This window comes from Haliotis cracherodii, unplaced genomic scaffold (assembly GCF_022045235.1).
Source record: "Haliotis cracherodii isolate W230 unplaced genomic scaffold, xgHalCrac1.p SCAF_4, whole genome shotgun sequence".
NCBI classification, from domain to species: domain Eukaryota; kingdom Metazoa; phylum Mollusca; class Gastropoda; order Lepetellida; family Haliotidae; genus Haliotis; species Haliotis cracherodii.
Genome location: NW_027266297.1, coordinates 26,426,463 through 26,444,803, shown reverse-complemented (window position 1 = coordinate 26,444,803; position 18,341 = coordinate 26,426,463). Strand labels below are relative to the sequence as shown.

General features: G+C 39.0%; 2 protein-coding genes across 4 annotated transcripts in view; both read right to left on the bottom strand.

The window, feature by feature from the left end:
• Positions 1 to 282: 282 nt before the first annotated feature.
• On the bottom strand, positions 283 to 2,479 carry LOC139478513 (dnaJ homolog subfamily B member 4-like). The gene has a single exon (XM_071261004.1). It carries the CDS (start codon positions 2,361 to 2,363, stop codon positions 1,293 to 1,295), a length of 1,071 nt encoding a protein of 356 aa, XP_071117105.1. The 5' UTR covers positions 2,364 to 2,479; the 3' UTR covers positions 283 to 1,292.
• Positions 2,480 to 8,965: 6,486 nt separating this feature from the next.
• LOC139478542 (leucine-rich repeat-containing protein 7-like) overlaps positions 8,966 to 18,341 on the bottom strand; it is a 114,032-nt gene continuing 104,656 nt past the window's right edge. For all 3 annotated transcript variants that reach the window (XM_071261038.1, XM_071261039.1, XM_071261040.1), the window contains 4 exons: positions 16,603 to 16,790; positions 15,770 to 15,862; positions 15,490 to 15,564; positions 8,966 to 14,320 (listed from right to left, as the gene is read on the bottom strand). In XM_071261038.1, the coding sequence (XP_071117139.1) occupies positions 14,207 to 14,320; positions 15,490 to 15,564; positions 15,770 to 15,862; positions 16,603 to 16,790 (470 nt within the window). In that variant the 3' untranslated portion in view covers positions 8,966 to 14,206. The remainder of the gene's footprint in view (positions 14,321 to 15,489; positions 15,565 to 15,769; positions 15,863 to 16,602; positions 16,791 to 18,341) is intronic.

The following is an 18,341-nucleotide window of genomic DNA, read 5'->3' as shown; positions in this document are numbered from 1 at the left end:
CACCATGTGCATCATACAACCCCTTGCAATTTAATGGATAAGGTGGACTTGGTTGACAGCTAATACCATGAATACAATGTCAACCACTGGTTCATTGGGTCCAGATTTGACTATGTGCCATGTTTGCAGGCAGCCGTTAGCTGGAATATTGCTGAGTGCTGTATTAACAACAAACTCACTGTACAGCTGTTCAAGGCCTTATCAACAATACAAACCTTTACTTTAAAATTATCCATATTGGAAAGTTACATGATATAAATAACCATGACATACAAAAACAAATAATTTCATGACGTTTATTCTTGCTCTTTGACAATATGCCAAGAGAAATCCAATTAATGAACAATTTGTACACAAGCTAACATACCTGTACAGATATATGGTACATGTTGCATACAATAAATGTACATGGATATTTACAGGTTGATATGTACACTGAAGTTTTGCCCAACCATGGTGACAGTTACTACAAATACACCAAAGCCACAAATACTTCATGCAGTTTTTACATCATTAACATGTTCAAAATGATTCAGCACCTTCAAAAATCTTAAACATCAACTTAAGTGCCTATTTTGTTAAGCTGTGTACCACTCATTCTGAGCGTACCCATGTTAGTTTTTACTAATTATATCACAGAATACCAGTAAACTGTATTATTGTGTGGAAACATATTTTGTCCAAAAAATTTAATCCTACAAATAATGGAGATGTGTCAAAAGTCACCACATAACATGGTCAAACTTTAAACAAGAACACAATGCTCCACAGATAATCAAATACTAGGACTGTCATTGAGACAGCCTAGTTCCCCTTTAGTTTAAACATATTAAAACTGTGACACTTAAAACAATTAAACTGAAAGAATATGTACATTACTGAAATTAATAGAAATGATTCATAATCATGATAATAGATCACAAATGTTTTCCAGTTCCACCCAATTTTTCTGCAATTTCTCATGCAACAACAAACACAATCAGTCGAGAATACACCACAAAAAAGATTCATCAACAAAATGTTACAGTGATTAACTCAGGCCCATTGATGAAGAGATGAAGAACTGTTAGACCTGTTAAGCAGCAATTTCCCTGATGCTGAATATAGAGATTCCTCCACTGAGTAGACCATAATGCTTATCTGGTGCAGATGAGTCACTTGTCAGACTTGTGAGATAAAAATAGACTACATGATACAATCCACAAAAGCGCCAATGTACGCAGTTCTCTCGGTAAGAATGGGGGCACTCAGCAAGAAACACCTGGCCACTGACTAAATGCAAAAATTGCACATTAGGTACGCGGTAGCATCTGCTTCAGATTGTCCTTAGCAATTTGTGATAGTTTATCAGGGAAGGCCACTGAGAACTCTATAATGAGATCCCCTCTTTTTCCTGCTTGTTTGGGGTAAGGTAGTCCTTCTCCCTGAATTTTTTTAATACTACCTGGTTTTATCACATCAGAAATGTTAAGAGGTATTTTCCTGCCATCAACGGTTGGTACGTGAATTGTAGTACCACAAAGTGCATCCCGCAGCAACACTTTGGCATTGTATCTAATGTCACTCCCTTCCCGAACAAACTGAGCATGGGGTTTGTCTTTCAACACAAATACAATGTCTGCAGGTATATTATGAGGTTTCTGATCCCCCTCTTTTGGAAAGGTAATTTTTGTACCTGCCTTCCAACCAGGTTTAATATCCACAGTAAGAATTTTTTCCTCCAATCTTGTGGACTGTCCATCTGGGTTGAGAACTTTCCGGGTGATTTTCATACGCTTTGTCGTGCCCCTGTAGATATCTTCAAGTGACACCTGTAGGTCTTTGACAATGGCAGCGTCCTGTCTTCGTGGTTTGGGCATGCCCCCCGAACTGTATTGTTGAAAATGTCCCCCGGGTCCAAAAGATGCAAACTGCTGACCAAAGGGGTCGTCGTCGACGTCCATGTCGTCTGGCCCCCCTGGACCGAAATGATGACCAAAGCCTGTCCCTCGCATACTTGGACCTCCGAAACCCGAACTAAAGAAACTTCCGAATGGGTTTTCATCTCCGAAAAACATTCGGAATGTTTCGTGTGGGTTGCCATGGAAGGAATAGTGGTAGGTGCCACCCTGTCCACTGCTCGTTCCGCCGCTGTTCATACCACCCTTCAGACCTTCTTCGCCATATTTGTCGTATATTTCTTTCTTCTTGGGATCACTAAGCACTTCATATGCCTCGGCAATCTCCTTGAACTTTTCCTCAGCTCCCGGAGACTTATTCTTGTCCGGGTGATATTTCAGGGCCATTTTACGATAACCCTTTTTGATGTCTTCATCACTCGCTCCTTTAACGACATTGAGTATTTTGTAATAGTCTTTTCCCATCTTGAGAGTTCACACTGGTATCCTAACAAACACAAGTTACACAGAAATCTGTGTTGGTAACTGACACACCTCTGCCAACTCGCTTCGCTCCGAACTTGTGACGATGGCGGTTCGCTGGTATAAATACAAGCTGAAGGGGTTTCCCGTCTTTTCTGGAACGTTCTGGAAATTTTACGTCATATCCGGGACGCTCTCGGCCAATCAGATTGACGATAAAATTTGGAATCTCCGAGAGAAATCGTGTCTGGTCTGACAGGTGCTATAGAACGCCAGGTTTACCGTTGAGAAAGTACACTATGTCATTGCCATGATAAAAAAACAACTAACAAGCGTATTTTCAAATTTTGAATTCAAACAACATCTTTGATAATGTCATAGGACCAAGAGAATATTTGCACGTATTAAATCACGCAATAGTAGATCTCTTCTAACAATATCCCTCAAAATAAGAATATATCAGATATGTGTATTGGGTGTGTACATATATATATATATCCACAATAGCCAAATATCGTCAAGTTTTTATAATGTCTTTATACATTTCACATATTTTGAGTCTCTGTTTAACTTGGCATTTTTATGACGTGTCTCAACTACTCTAAACTATAATTATCCTACATGCTGCGCGCTGGTCGTTAAATGCCCACATGGCAAGCACTATAAATAATAAAGTGATCACATTGTGACATTTTTTGTCTATTTTCGCTTTTCGTTTGTTAACACGAAATACAGTAAATTACGTTTATAACGAACTGACAGATATTACGAACTTAATTTTTGGTCCCCGACATTTGCTGTATAGATGTTGTAGTATGCTTATAACGAACGACGGTTATTACGAGCTTAAATTAGTGGTCCATTTGAGTTCGTTGTAACCGTAGTTTACTGTATACAGAAACGATCAATCTTATGTCTCTGATCGGTAAGAAACAAACTACCATGAATCGTTTTATTATGCTCACACTATAGCTTGTGTATGTGACCGGCTGGCGACAGAAGGTATGATATATATATGTCTGATATGACTTGGGGCTTGTAACACAGGGTTCACTCGCCAAACTCGTGTACATTTGGGTATCTGGTAACCCCTCAGTCTGTCTAAGTGCGTCTCCTGCATTGCACCTCGCATGTCATACAAAGTCAAACAACTTATGTTTCATATGGTGATTAATCTTTCAGTCGCTCACCATATTGGACAATAGCCACGACCTAAATCACGACAAGCGAAATGAAGCGCACTTGTATTAAATGTGGGTGTGGATGGTTTCGTGTTTATATTTTTATTCAGTACTTCGAAATCGTGACTTGAGATGAGTCAAACTTTAACTTCTTAACTTCAATGTGTGGTGGGCGTAAAATTTTATATTCTTTTCTACATAAAGGAATACATTATACATTAATATCAATAATAGTATTTATAATAATAATAATAATAATTTGCATACTTATGATGCGCCAAACTCATGCCACAGAGCACTCGATTTCCATTCTCAGCTCCCTAGGGAGTATACAACCCAAGCTGCCTCTTAGGCGCTAGGCTACCAGCCACATTACAATCTCACCCTACCGGGTACCCATTCACTGCTGGGTGAACAGAGGCACATTCCGCACAAAGTCACTTGTCTAAGGAGACACCGCATGTGCTTCAGTATGCAAATGCTGTATGCGGATGTACGTGACATATTATTGTATTATGATCATTACTAGCATCCTGTATACATCTCCACACAGCGAGTACCATGAAGATCCGGGTTATGCTAGGTCTTTAGCAACCCATGCTTGCCGTAAGAGGCGACTATGCTTGTCGTAAGAAGCGACTAACGGGATCGGGTGGTCAGGCACGTTGACTTGGTTGATGCATGTCATCGATCCCAATTGTGTGGATCGATGCTCATGATATCAATCACTGTATTGCCTGGTCGCCGTCATACAGCTTGACTATTGCTGAGTGCAGCGTTTAACAACAAACAAAACAAACAAACAAAACAAACAACATGCAGAGAGGGAGAGGTGGGAGACGCACGATCTTATATGGTTAAACTCAGTTTGACTAAACATTCAATTACATTTAACACAATAAATATATTGGTGACGAAAATATAGAAACCAATGACGATGTACGTATAGAAAGACCTGATTTATTAAAGTTGATGAAGATAAAGCTGACAACGACGAGGGCAATTCTATGCATATACTTTGCACATGATTATAACCGAATGAACACATTTGTGGACTACACGTCGAGTGTCAAGTTTGAAAGTTTGAATAGAACTCGTCTACAAATGTCTGGCTTCCCAGATAACAGGAGGCCGCAGATACGAGTTGGCCCACCTCTAACTCTCACGTGCCTCGCTTCCTTCTCTCCATCTTTCATCTCGTTATCACGATGCATCACGACTGACAGCGGAGTAGTCGTTACATCTTCCTCATTCAAACGCAACTCTATGCTTCCAAATTCAAATTTCAAATTAGTACGGTGATGCTCCAGAGGGTGAGGGAATTGGCTGGGGCAATTCCTCACAAGATGTGTGCACGTACTCAACACACACACACACACACACACACACACACACACACACACACACACACACACACACACACACACACACACACACACACATACATATATACATACATATATACATATATAGAAAGATCCATATTCGAAGGCAAAAGAAACTGATAATATCCTTTTATATTTTACATTGGCAATTCATAAGGACATAATTAAAAGAAAACAATCAAGATATTAAGTGTACGTTGGATATATTGTCACTGTTACACTGCCAACTATACTACTGCGTCGCCTAGGACTACAACGTAAGTTAACGGTCTCCTTACACATGAAGAGCCGTTGAACGGCGAAAGATCTTATGTGGATAAAGGATTTTTGACAAGCACGAATATCCGGACTCTGTTAAAGTGTGTGTTTTTTATATTTAATACTTATACACCTGAAATCACTTGTTTTATATACATAGTTTTGAACAACCAGAAGACTGAACAAACTGTAAAGGCTCAGTCGATATCATCATATTTATTTTTGAATTTTAATATTTTTTTCCAAACCTGTATGTGATTGCAATTTGTTTGAGTTCACACAGCACATAGTTTGGGTTCACATAGTACAGCAGTTAATGCTTGCACTGAGTACAAAGTGACTGTTTGACCTGCCAGTGTAACACACGGCACAATTTACACTGTCTATATACTGGAAACGGGCAACAGGCGGCGGATCATTGTCCCTGGTTGACAATGACAGTAGTGGAAAGTACTCTGTCAGTCGACATCCCGCAGTGTCCCGTGGTTGTGCTATTAATGAAATGTATATATTTTGTCACGTATACTTATTCTTATGGGGGCACGGGTGGCCCAGTCGCCTGAGGCGCCGCAATTCGCTGTGTAGTGTTGGGTCCCTTGGGCACGCCAGAATCCTATGATTAATGGTTCGAGTCCCGGGTCGCCCCGATTATGTTTCTAGGTTTGTCAGCACCATACCCGTGCTCGTGGGTTTCATCAAAGTGGTAAACGTCTGAGACCTGCATGACTTCGGGCTTTCCCCCCACATCACGCTGACATGCCGTGATATAACTGGAATACAGTTAAAAGCGGCGTTAAACATCACTCACTCACTCATATTCTTACGATGACGATGATGATGTCGATGATGAACAAGCTGCAGGATCTTTCCTTATCAAGAGAACTACTTAAAAATAATTCCCTATCCACTTTAGATATACCACATTTATACCTTGAGACAGCTGCATGGTATAAATATCATGTCAGGTTGATAGAGTCTGGTAATCTCCAAATCTATACTCAGTGGAACTATTGAGAGGCCCCCGATGTAATAGGGAACAGAAAAACTCATTTTCAAAATTAATGAAGACATATTGGGTCAAAATGAGTGTATTGTGTGTCAGTTCGAAATGCATTACAATTTAAAGGGATAGTCAGTAGGAAGCCAGTGATTGGAGCAGTCCATACATCATGTTCGCACAATCTGCTGTCAAACTTGGTGTGTTGTGGAGAGTCAGTATCTTGTGTAACCAGCCGTTTCTGAACACATCGGTGCATTATCGTCCTGAAAAGACCAGGAAACCTCCATAGCGACATGTAATCGCCAAAATCTCATCTCCACAGCGTTGTGCAGTAAGATTGCAACAGCGTGTAACTGCCTTTGCAGCAGTTAAAAGGCAACTCAAGACCTTTATGCAATCACTAAAGCATCCTCAAAACGTTCGTGGCGACGTCTGTAAACACGCCCATGGCCATCGTGGAAGGATATTGAATTTGCTTTCTTGTAACCAAACTGACGACCACCGAAGTTGATACCAACGCTGATGACGTCGCGCACCACAGCAAATTATGCTGCCCATGACGTGGTGTCAGTGGTGGATGAATTGATGGTGGAGAACGTAGGCTAGCAAGTAGAACGCAGCCTGCTTTGTATGGTGGTCATGCTCATGCGAACGTTTGTGGAATGAACGTGTTCATCTGACGTGATGTCAGAAACTTGTTGAGTAGGACTGCGATTCGCTGTGCAGAGTTGCGTCCCTTGGGCACGCCAGAAACCTATGATTGTGGGTTGGAATCCCGGTTTGCCCCGATTATGGTTCTAGGTTTGTCAGCACCATACCCGTGGGTTTCACCAAAGTGGTAAACGTCTGTGGCCTGCATCATTTCGGGCTTTCCTCCCACATTAAGCTGACAAGCCGTTATATACAGTAAACTACGGATATAACGAACTTTAACGATATAAGGGACCACTAATTTTAGTTCGTTATAACTGTAGTTCGTTTAACTTCGTTATAAGCATATATACAGCATAACTACAGCAAATAGTCGGGACAAAAAAGTAAGTTCGCTATATCCGTCAGTTCGTTATAAGCGTGTTCGTTATAAACGTAGTTTACTGTAACTGGAATAATGTAAAAAGCGCCGTTAAACCCAACTCACTCACTCAGTCACTGTTGAGCAGGACAAAACAAGGTACCCATCCTGCCTGTGTTGCATATGACACAATGACGACCAAGGCCTCTTTCCACAAAGTGATCTCAGCACTAAGATGATCGTAACTTCCATACTTTAACATAAACTTACAGCAGTTGCAGTGTTAAGATCGCTTTGTGGCATCGGGTCCATGGTTTTTAACATATTCAACAGTTCCAGTCGTTTAGAAACCGCTCAAGTTAGTAATACGTAATTATTCTAAGTAAAATAAATTTACTGTACCAGTCGAAAAGTCCATTTCACACCGAGACCGATTGACCATATTGTGTTCATTGAAAGAGGACACGATATAGATGGGGATGTGGTGCGATATCGACAGAGGTGGTATTTAACTCATATTTACATGTGGAGAGGGGATGTTTGGGAGACAAGGAATACTATTTCATCGTTTATACAAAAACTTTAGAATTCAGGTACTCAAGAGTGACGTCAACGCGAGAACAACCCCCCCCCACACACACACACACCTACCTTTTCAATAGTGAGTGAGTTGGGTTTAACGCTGCTTTTAACAGTATTCCAGTTACATCACGGCGTGTCAGCTTATATGTGTGAGGAAAGCCCGAAGTGATATAGGTCTCAGACCTTTACCACTCCGGTGAAACCCACGAGCACGGGTATGATGCTGACAAACCTAGAACCATAATCGGGGCGGACCGGGATTCGAACCCACAATCATAGGCTTCTGGCGTCCCTAAGGGAGGCAGCTCTGCACAGTGAATTGCGGCGCCTTAGACCACCTTGGGCCACCTGTGCCCCCCAGTTTTCACTATTCAGAATCAACACCTTTCAAGGTCTGCTAGATTGGTTTAAAAAAAAAATGTGTTACGTTTCTGTGACCATGAACACAAATCCTAATCCTGTGGCAATATTGGTGGGTGTTTAGCTGCTCAGTGTTATTTATCCTTGTACATTGTTTTCATTACACAGTTGTAGAATGGGTACCAGGTAGTGAGAAGCTGAAGGATGCGTTCTGAAGATAATTAATTTCAACTTAATATTGTCATGCATAAAATGCAGGTGTGTGATCAAGGTCAATATAGAATGCATTCCTTCGGCCATCTCATCCTTGGGTGTAAGGGATACAACTCTACAATGCAAGTTATAAAGCCCTAAGCCAAAGGGACATACATACGATCAGTTGTTTAGAAAATGACTCCACTCAAAAACATATGGTCTTAAAAAGACATAAGCTGGCATATGTCAACAATATGCAATTTAAAACACATTCATAATTGAGGAGTGAGTTGGGTTTAACGCCACTTTTAACAGTATTCCAGTTATAATATGGTGTGTAAGCTTAATGTAGGAGGAAAGCCTGAAGTGATGCAGGTCTCAGACGTTTACCACTTCGGTGAAACCCATGAGCACAGGTATGGTGCTGACAAACCTAGAAACATAATAGGGGCAAACCGGGATTCGAACCCACAATCATAGGTTTCTGGCGTGCCCAAGGGACGCAACTCTGCACAGCGAATTGCGGCGCCCTTAGACGACTGGGCCGTGCTCCCTCATAATTGAGGAATAACAAAGAAATACATTATATTATTTCAACATTTTAATCATTAAAAATACTGAATTTTACAGGTAGAAAATGTATAAGTACATTATACATTAGACATATTTACACATGACACTGATGGATGTACAGGATGAAATAGTGTATAATAACATGAAACCATGACAACATGCCGTTGATACGAATATGACACATTAAATATATGCCCTATAATATAATGTGTGAAACAATGTAAGGTCCAAAATAGTAATTGCTTGATTTTGGATAGCGAACCTTGCCTGGTACCTGGTACCTCACAAAACATAAAAATACATCAATGACATCCAGAACTACTACAGACTGATTTTTTACTCCTGAACCGATGTATATTTTTACAAATTTAAATTTTGGGCACAATTAGAATAAATATTTTCTGCAAGGTAGAGGAACAAAAGTTTTTGCTATTATTTTCCTTAAAATAAAATATTATTAAAAGCGGAAATATTTAAAAAGTATTTTCAAATTCTATTTCTAACTCAATTGTCAGAAAATTCAATTAAAAGAAACAATTTGTTTTGAAATAATAATAAAGGACTGGTTGATTCACAGCATCGTTATCTGAAAAACATTTCAGTTAAATAAATTTTAGTTTGGGTTACCTGATATTCTGTTGTTTATACAATTCAAAAACACATTCTGTAGACACTGAGAAGTAATGTCTTAATATCTATCTCAAACAGATTCAATTCACTTTTGAAATTAAATCACACTTAATATACAGTCATAAAATGTGAGCTAGAAATTGTAAAAAAAAGCATTAAATATAAATAATCACAACCACAGATCATGCTGTGAAAAGACACATGCATCTGTCCATGTAAGATCAAAAGTTGTACACACAGATGTAGAAGATATTAGTACATACAGCATAAAAATACACTTTGTTCACTTCAGATTGACGTAAAAACTCTCTGGACTTTTGCATAATTATTCAACTGTTCTGGCATCACAACATGAGAACATGAAATATTTCCTTCATATTGGTTTGACCATCTTCTGCAAGAAATAAACACAGCTGGTTTCGGAAAGGGTACACCACGTCCTGAATCATGCAACTTTCAAAGTGGAAATAAAACCTTGACTTCGTGTATAACAAGCAAACACACAACCCTCATGGCCACCCTAGAGTTCATTGATCACCCAGCTTCCATGTAATACTCCAACCCCAGAGGAATTCTAAAAATATTTGTTCACCAAAAACTTGTACTTGTCCTACATACTTTGTTGATGGGAACTGTTCGATTTATATTTTCCATGTTTACTTTTGGAAGGCATTCTTTTCACTAGGAGTGTGCAAGATAACCGTTATACTGGTATATTGCACTATGGACCTCAACTATACATCACAATACTACCCATGTGTATCGATATGTTAAATAGTCGCAGCAGAATTAACATATACTAATATAAATTACACCTCCTATCTTGATGCATTAGGATTATGTTTCCTATCTAATCACAAGCTTAGACATCACATGTTGAGGATGTAATAGGTAGTCTCATTTATTTAAGAAATAAATGACTTGTGGTCGTTGTTTATCGTACAATAAAACACTGCGGGGAGAATACACCATGAGGGGCGCAGACCCAAGTGCTTTGTTCTCCCTGAAATGTTTTAGTGTACAATAAACAACGACCACGAGTCGTTTACTTCTTATATGAGATATCAACATTATGTACAGCCTCTTTAAAGATGTTGATAAAATGTATAAGCTTTAAAATGATGACTCCCTGAATACAATCCGACCTCGGCAATGTAGGACAAGTCCGTATTATGAACAGGTGGGTTAAGCTTGGTATTTTTTACAGCCCCACTGCGTATTGTGATATACATTGCAATACACTTCCCCGCAATGCAACATACGCCAACTCTGCTTAACACGACATCCAACATGACACACAAGGGCCAATCCAGCATTGGAAATAATTTGAATAAGGGAATCTACATCACTGATGAATCCCCTGCCCATAAATACTACTTTCCTGCAGCATTATCTAGAGAATTGAACACACTAATTGTTTCACAGTGACAAGCAAGATTGATCATTCCCAGTCAAATGAACTGCACAGAAACTGACGTGTATCATGGCATCTGACAATCATAAAATGATGTCATAAATCTTATAACTGTTGCATGTTATTTCATACTGTTGTGTTAGATCCTAGATGGTTTAGTAATGATACGTCTATGCTAGAAAATCATATCAATACTCCAGCTGAAAATGAGTTGTTAGGATAATAGCACTATAAACATAGTAACACATAAATATGACTCAGTGAGAAACAAATAATATACAACCAAGATAAAGCACAATTGAGCACCTTTTCCTAATATTCTCTATTTCAGAATATTGTTTGATGTACTGTTCAACACATTTAGCGGCTACATTAATAACAGTCACCTGTATTGTTATATTCCAAATCTAAAAATTCTATTTTAAGACATTTTAAATCTTAAAACAGGGAATGAAAAGGCGTTTTTTATTGAATAGTATCAGGGATGGACTGGTAACCCTGGTAACCACAGGACTAACCAGACCTGTATTTAGTCACATGATATACTGTTTAATGGCAATAACAATGAAACTCAATTGTTACACTACAACTTAATAATGTTCTATCGGACAATGCATACATTCCTTCTGACTTTAACATGTTTGTGTAAAAAGTAAAACTTAAGTGAAATTCAGTGTATGCATGAGCTGATTGTTTTATTTGTGTCCTGAATAAATATTGACAGAGCTCTTGTAAAAAAATTCCCAAATTGACATTTTGAACCAAATCTTGAGATCTACAGCAGGTAACCGGGTAGGGTTGGGTAATAGGGGGTCCGGTATTTGGGTAAGTTCGGGCAAAAGTGGGTTGGGTTCCCGGGCTGTATATGTGGACTTTCTGTCAAAATGTCTTCAGATACTCGTATAAAACGATCCAGTCATGCAAACACTGAAGTTGACTTAAGTTTTATATCTATTCAAATATATATAGTTAGAAAGAAATGCGAACAATTTTTGCCATTAAACAATATATCACGTGACTAACCACAGATCCGGGTAGTCCTTTGGGTATCCGGATCCTGCTCAGGAACCACCCCACACGAGTATCCGAGTTGCCCGTCCCAGCCCTAACAGGGACATTACATAATGTAACACAGACTTGATGGCCTTATCACAGGCTCATGCAGTGTGTTACTATTGCTTTCAACATGTTGGAGAACCAGTAGCAAATGAAATCTAGACTCTTATCTACAAAATGAGATGACATGTTTATTCATATACGTATTGTGATGAATTACACTGATTGAAATGTACTTGTTTCCGTGATATTACAATCTGTGTATTATGAAACAATATTATCCACAAACATGGTAGTACTTCTCAAATATAACACACATGTAAAGACAAGAGTGGATATGATCTTGAGGACTCGGATGAAAATTGCTGCCATTTTCAAGTTTTGATAAGGTTTGATGCATACAGCCATTGAACACAGCATGATACGTCTTTGAATGAGCAGATGGCAAAAATGGAATTATCGGCCGTCTCATCAATATTAATACTGGAACATTGACGAATTTCAGAAAATCTGACTTCATTGTTTTAAATTACTACACAAAATAGTCAGTGTATAACAGCATATATAGGATAGGCTAACCATATTGACCAGTAAGTTACAAGCAGAAAGTGACCAGGGATTTATCTAGGATTTCAAACTATGTGCCTTTGGCAGCCAAATTGGGAAAATAATTGTGATATTGTTTAAAAAAGAATTTAATATTCTGATTGTTATTTTTGTAAATTCTGAGGAATTAGGATCTTTTTTTTCAAATAGGTAATCCTTGTTGTAATTTGCTGTAGATGTGTGGGCCAAATTTCAGCCTCTGAACAGGTCTAGATAAATCCCCGTTGACAAACTTTAGAAACAGTTCATACAATCCAAAGTCTGTTTTCTTTCCTATTCTAATATTTTGTCTCCTATGTTGGCAAGACTTTAGCTACCAACATATGTTCCTATTTTGACTTCACTGGATCCGATGGACACGTACAGTGAACTATTCCCTATTCATCCTGCACAATACCGTCAGACAGCCCTTTTGTTGCATGCTGAACTCTGTCTGTAGTATTCTTCTTTGAACCATGAGTAAGATTAAATCAACAAGGTTTGTACAAATAATAAATATCGCCAAACATTTTGACAAACAGTAAACAAATAAGAGAGAGAAAATATGCACTATATCAACAAAGTATGCACTATATATCGTTTCCCCAAGTATAAAAGAAAATCTGTGTTTCCTCCTAACTTCATCTCATCACTCTCACATGATCGTCCAATGATTTTGCAGGATTTCCTCAGTTCAAGGGAGGTTACTCACACAACCAATATACACACCTATAAAACACATCACAATGGAGGATGGAATGTATTGAGATTGTATGAGCTATGAATTAAATCAGCAGGAATTCAAATCCTTCTCAGTCATGAATGTACCAACATCCTTTCATCACTGTATTGAACTAAGCAAATTGCCACAAGCACATACAAGTCTTATGCTTGTTTATTTGTTGTCCTTGGAGCAAATGATACATTGTCTGTCCTTGTTACCCATGACTTATTCATCAGTTTCTGTAAACCATGGCACAAAATTCTTCCCTGTTATTTCATCACTGTAAATGAAAATCTTGCCATTCTGAGGTTGGTGTTTCACTCCCCTCTTCAAAATGCACATCATCCATTATTCAAACATCACTGTTAGGTTTGTTCCACACATATAAACAGCCTGGGGCCAAATCCACAAGCACCGAAAGGTCAATGATGCCAAACATCAAGGCTTTGGCTGTCCAGACAGACATTGACAGTCATGTTCCAGTGGACATATATCGTCATGTCTACATCAAGGCTACCTCGGTTCCGACAATGTGGATGTGCCATGAGTGTCCAGACAGGCAATGACAGTCATGTTCCAGTGGACATATATCGTCATGTCTACATCAAGGCTACCTCGGTTCTGACAATGTTGATGTGCCATGAGTGTCCAGACAGACAATGACAGTCATGTTCCAGTGGACATATATCGTCATGTCTACATCAAGGCTACCTTGGTTCCGACATTGTGGATGTGCCATGAGTGTCCAGACAGACAATGACAGTCATGTTCCAGTGGACATATATCGTCATGTCTACATCAAGGCTACCTCGGTTCCGACAATTTGGATGTGCCATGAGTGTTCCGAGAGTGGGATTGGTATGTTATGAGAGGTCGTTGTTCCCGATGTCGTCATACAATGTTGACCTTCTGAAGTCTCTCCACCAATAGGGCTACCGACGTGTTGTTCTTCATAACCGAAACAGCCTGGTTGTGATCAACATTGCGGAAATCCATGCCATTCACCTACAGAATAAAATAGAAAAAATCATACATACACCGTGGAGAGGAGAGGAAATGCATTGCTTGACTGTACTGAAGTATCTCAAGACCTTGCTATGTGATATGTACCGTATTCAACGTAATAAGCGCCCTGCTCTAATAAGCGCCCACAGCGATATTTGCTAATATATTGGTTATTGAACAATCCCAATTAGCACCCTTCAGATTGATCAATGTACAAGGCTTATTTATTCTTTTATAATATGTGTGTTATATGCATCCTTAATTATGGGAAATTATATTCTAGAAAAATATATCTGTCGTATATAAACATTTCAGGCTGTCAGCATAAACCATGAAATGTAACTTTCAACTTTTTTTCCCATCAAAATAATATTCTAATAAGAGCCCCCTATTTCTAATTTTGAGAATATTTTTTTCAGTATCCTGGAGATGTCTTTGTCACCAAATATAACTGAAAGGATGAACACAACCTTTTTGGACAGCACACTTTTTTTTCAGATCATCCAGCTTGTCAAGAAATCAATTCATAAAACATTATTTTAAACATTTCATCTCCCCTTCCTCCCTCCACCCAAAAGCACAAAATAAGATATCAATGGTCAGTCCTGACTCATAAATAAACCTATAAAATAGATAAAAATTAAGGGAAGTAACTCCTTCATTTGTCCTATAATAAAAAAAAGTATGCAAAAGTTTAATTTCATTACATTATCTTTTACTCCAATAAACCAGTGCCCTCTGAACATCATGAATACAATTTTATTTTGACCACTGCTCATTTCGATTGAAATAGAGTGAGTGAGTGGGTTGGGTTTAACGCCGCCTTTAACAGTATTCAGTTATATCATGGTGTGTCACCTTAATGTGGGAAGAAAGCCCGAAGTGATGCAGGTCTCACACGTTTACCACTTCGGTGAAACCCAGGAGCACAGGTATGGTGCTGACACACCTAGAAACATAATCAGGGCAAGCCGGAATTTGAACCCACAATCATAGGTTTCTGGTGTGCCCAAGCGACGCAACTCTGCACAGTGAATTGCGGTGCCTTAGACGACTGGTCAACCCGAGTCCACGATTGAAATACATGTATATGACATAGCATGAACTGCAATATATGCATATCAGTCTTTGTTACAATTCTTCTCTGGTACATGTAGTGAGTATAATACCTCCATGATCTTGTCGCCTGGACGAAGGGTTTTGGCTGCAGGGCCTTCAGGCTGGATCTTGGTGATGAAGATGCCCTGGATAGTGACAAAAGGAGTATGAACTATGGTCAGGCAACTTGGCTTTAAAAAATTGGTAAAGAATTAAGTAATAAATAGTGAAAAAAAGAAGAAGCAAAATTGACCATTCATTTCCCATTCGGGATTCGAACCCACGCTTTCAGAGTAAGGCATCAAATTGCCAGCACACAAAGTCAGCCATCTAACCCACTCATGTCCTCACCTTATCATTGGGTCTGTAGGGGTTACCGTGAGACCCAAGACCTCCCGCTACACTGAAGCCCAGACCTGGGTTTTTGGTGATTTTAACCCGAAACTGGAAATAGAACAATAGGTTTGAAAACTCACCTAAATCTCAGATTACTTATATTACAATACCACACAGAATCACAAGTTTTTTCTTGCACCGAAAACTATGTTAAATACCTGTGTTAGCACAAGGAGGCAATTGTGGCTATTGTACATGTATAACTAAAATCTATTTCACTTAAATCAAATACTTTTTCAACCCATTACTTGAGTATTGGTTTTCAATATCTCATGTATAAAATATATACCAAGGTGAATGAATTTAAATGTTCATTTTTTCAAACAGGTTTCTTTGTTGTTTAACGCCACACTCAGCAATATTCCAACTATATAATGACGATCTGTAAATAATCAAGTCTGGACCAGACAATCCAGTGACTGCCATCATGAGCATCGATCCACGCAATTGGGATACAATGACATGCATTTACCAAGTCAGCGAGCCTGACCACCTGATCCTGTTAGTCGCCTCTTATGACGAGCAGAGTCATCTTTTACTGCAAGCATTTTCAAACAGGTAAAGTTTAACATCATGTATACTAAATTTAAATAAATATCACACTCTCTGTATATTTTGTATCTGCTTATTTCAGAATGATTGAATATTCCATGACACCTTATAAGTTTTCTTTCAATTTTTTAATTTCTTGTGTAATTCCTGAAAATTAAGATTCGGAATGTTTTGCAACACATTCCTGTTATCTATTCTTGAGCAGATCAAAAGATGTTAAATATATTTCAACGTACTGTCTCTCTAATTTCCTGGTATGAGTTATCGACAGAGTTGTCTGCCTTTGGATACCCTGAGTCATCTCTGACAGGAGTTCCCTCCCTTGACTGCCCTGACATGTAAGCATCTCGTGATGCCGAGCTGCCTTGTCGGATCAGTGAGTGATGCACCTGTGGAGAGGGAGGAGGCTGGGATCCACTATGACCTGAAACAAACAAGTCAACCATAAGCTACAAAATATCTAAACAGAACCAGATGGCCTTTGAAAAAGTTTGATGTAATTCAAAATACAGTCTGCTTTCATCAAGCAGGAATTAAATCAAGACTAAAAGAATCATGAATATTTACCTGGAATATCATACAAATACTCATAAAAATGTCTGACACTTGAACAAAATTAAAGAAAGTAAGCCGTTATAAACAAATAATAAACCAATAGTTGAGGTGAAATAGGGTGAATGTCATGTCCAAAATTATTGCACTTATATAGCGATGTGTGTGTGTGTGTGTGTGTGTGTGTGTGTGTGTGTGTGTGTGTGTGTGTGTGTGTGTGTGTGTGTGCGTGTGCGTGCATGCGCGCGCATGCACGCGCTTGTACTTGTCCAGACTCATGCCTATTTTATAGTGCTAGCCCAACAAGATACCATGCCGCAGTTTAACAGAATACTGCTTCTGAGCCGACCAGTCCTTGTTTTAGCCCTTTAATGCTGAGCACCAGGCACGGTAAGAAGTACCATCTATTAAGGTCTTATGGATTGACACAGCCGGGGATCGAACCCCTGACCTTCCGCTCTCCGGGTGGATGCTCTACCACTTGACCACGGAGACTTTCTGATAAACCAATAAGTCACATAGACATCTATGATATTTTGATGGTACTACAACTTGTTGTATATCAAATATAATTCTGCAAAATCCACCATCTTTGTAATTGGACATGTGAAATCACCATGTAAAGTTATGCCATTATTTAATCATCAGGGTCTACATGATTCTTTCACCCAAACAACAAAATAAAACACTGCCTAGAACAGACTGGCTTTGCATTAGAGCCCCATATCTCAAGAGAAGCCATAGCCAGACATGTATTCTGTCTATAGAAGAGTGTCTGTATATAATTAACAGGATTTTCCAGTTTAGCTGCATCTAGTCAAAGTGAGTTGGATGCATATCTTTATCTTAAACTACATGTATCAATCATTGAAACTCATTAGAAAAAATAGCTAAACTTGATGATGAACCTTTTCATGCTCTAATGCAAAACAGGTAAATCTTCAACAAGAAGCCACCAGTCCATTTCTCATTTCAAACTGGTCGTCTGCCTTTTGGAAAATAAAAAAAGCCAGTGTAACAATTAACAGAGTCAACAACTTCCAGCTAGGTTACCGTCGCCTGTAATTATAATACTCTAGCCAGGTACAGGGAAACCGGTGGTCGATAGCAGGAACGTAGTGTATAAACAGAACCTGTGACGTATTGACGATGGTAGTACTGGTAAGCAATCCAAACAGGGGACTAGAAACAACATACAGTATATGAAAACGATTAATGCTTCAGGGTAAAAAAGTTACCAGAAGGAAAGAGTGAGTGAGTGAGTATTGTTTTACGCCACTTTTAGCAATATTCCAGCAATATCACGGCGGGGGACACCAGAAATGGGCTTCACACATTGTACCCATGTCGGGAATTGAACCCGGGTCTTCGGCGTGACGAGCGAACGCTTAAACCAATAGGCTACCCAACCGCCCCCCAGAAG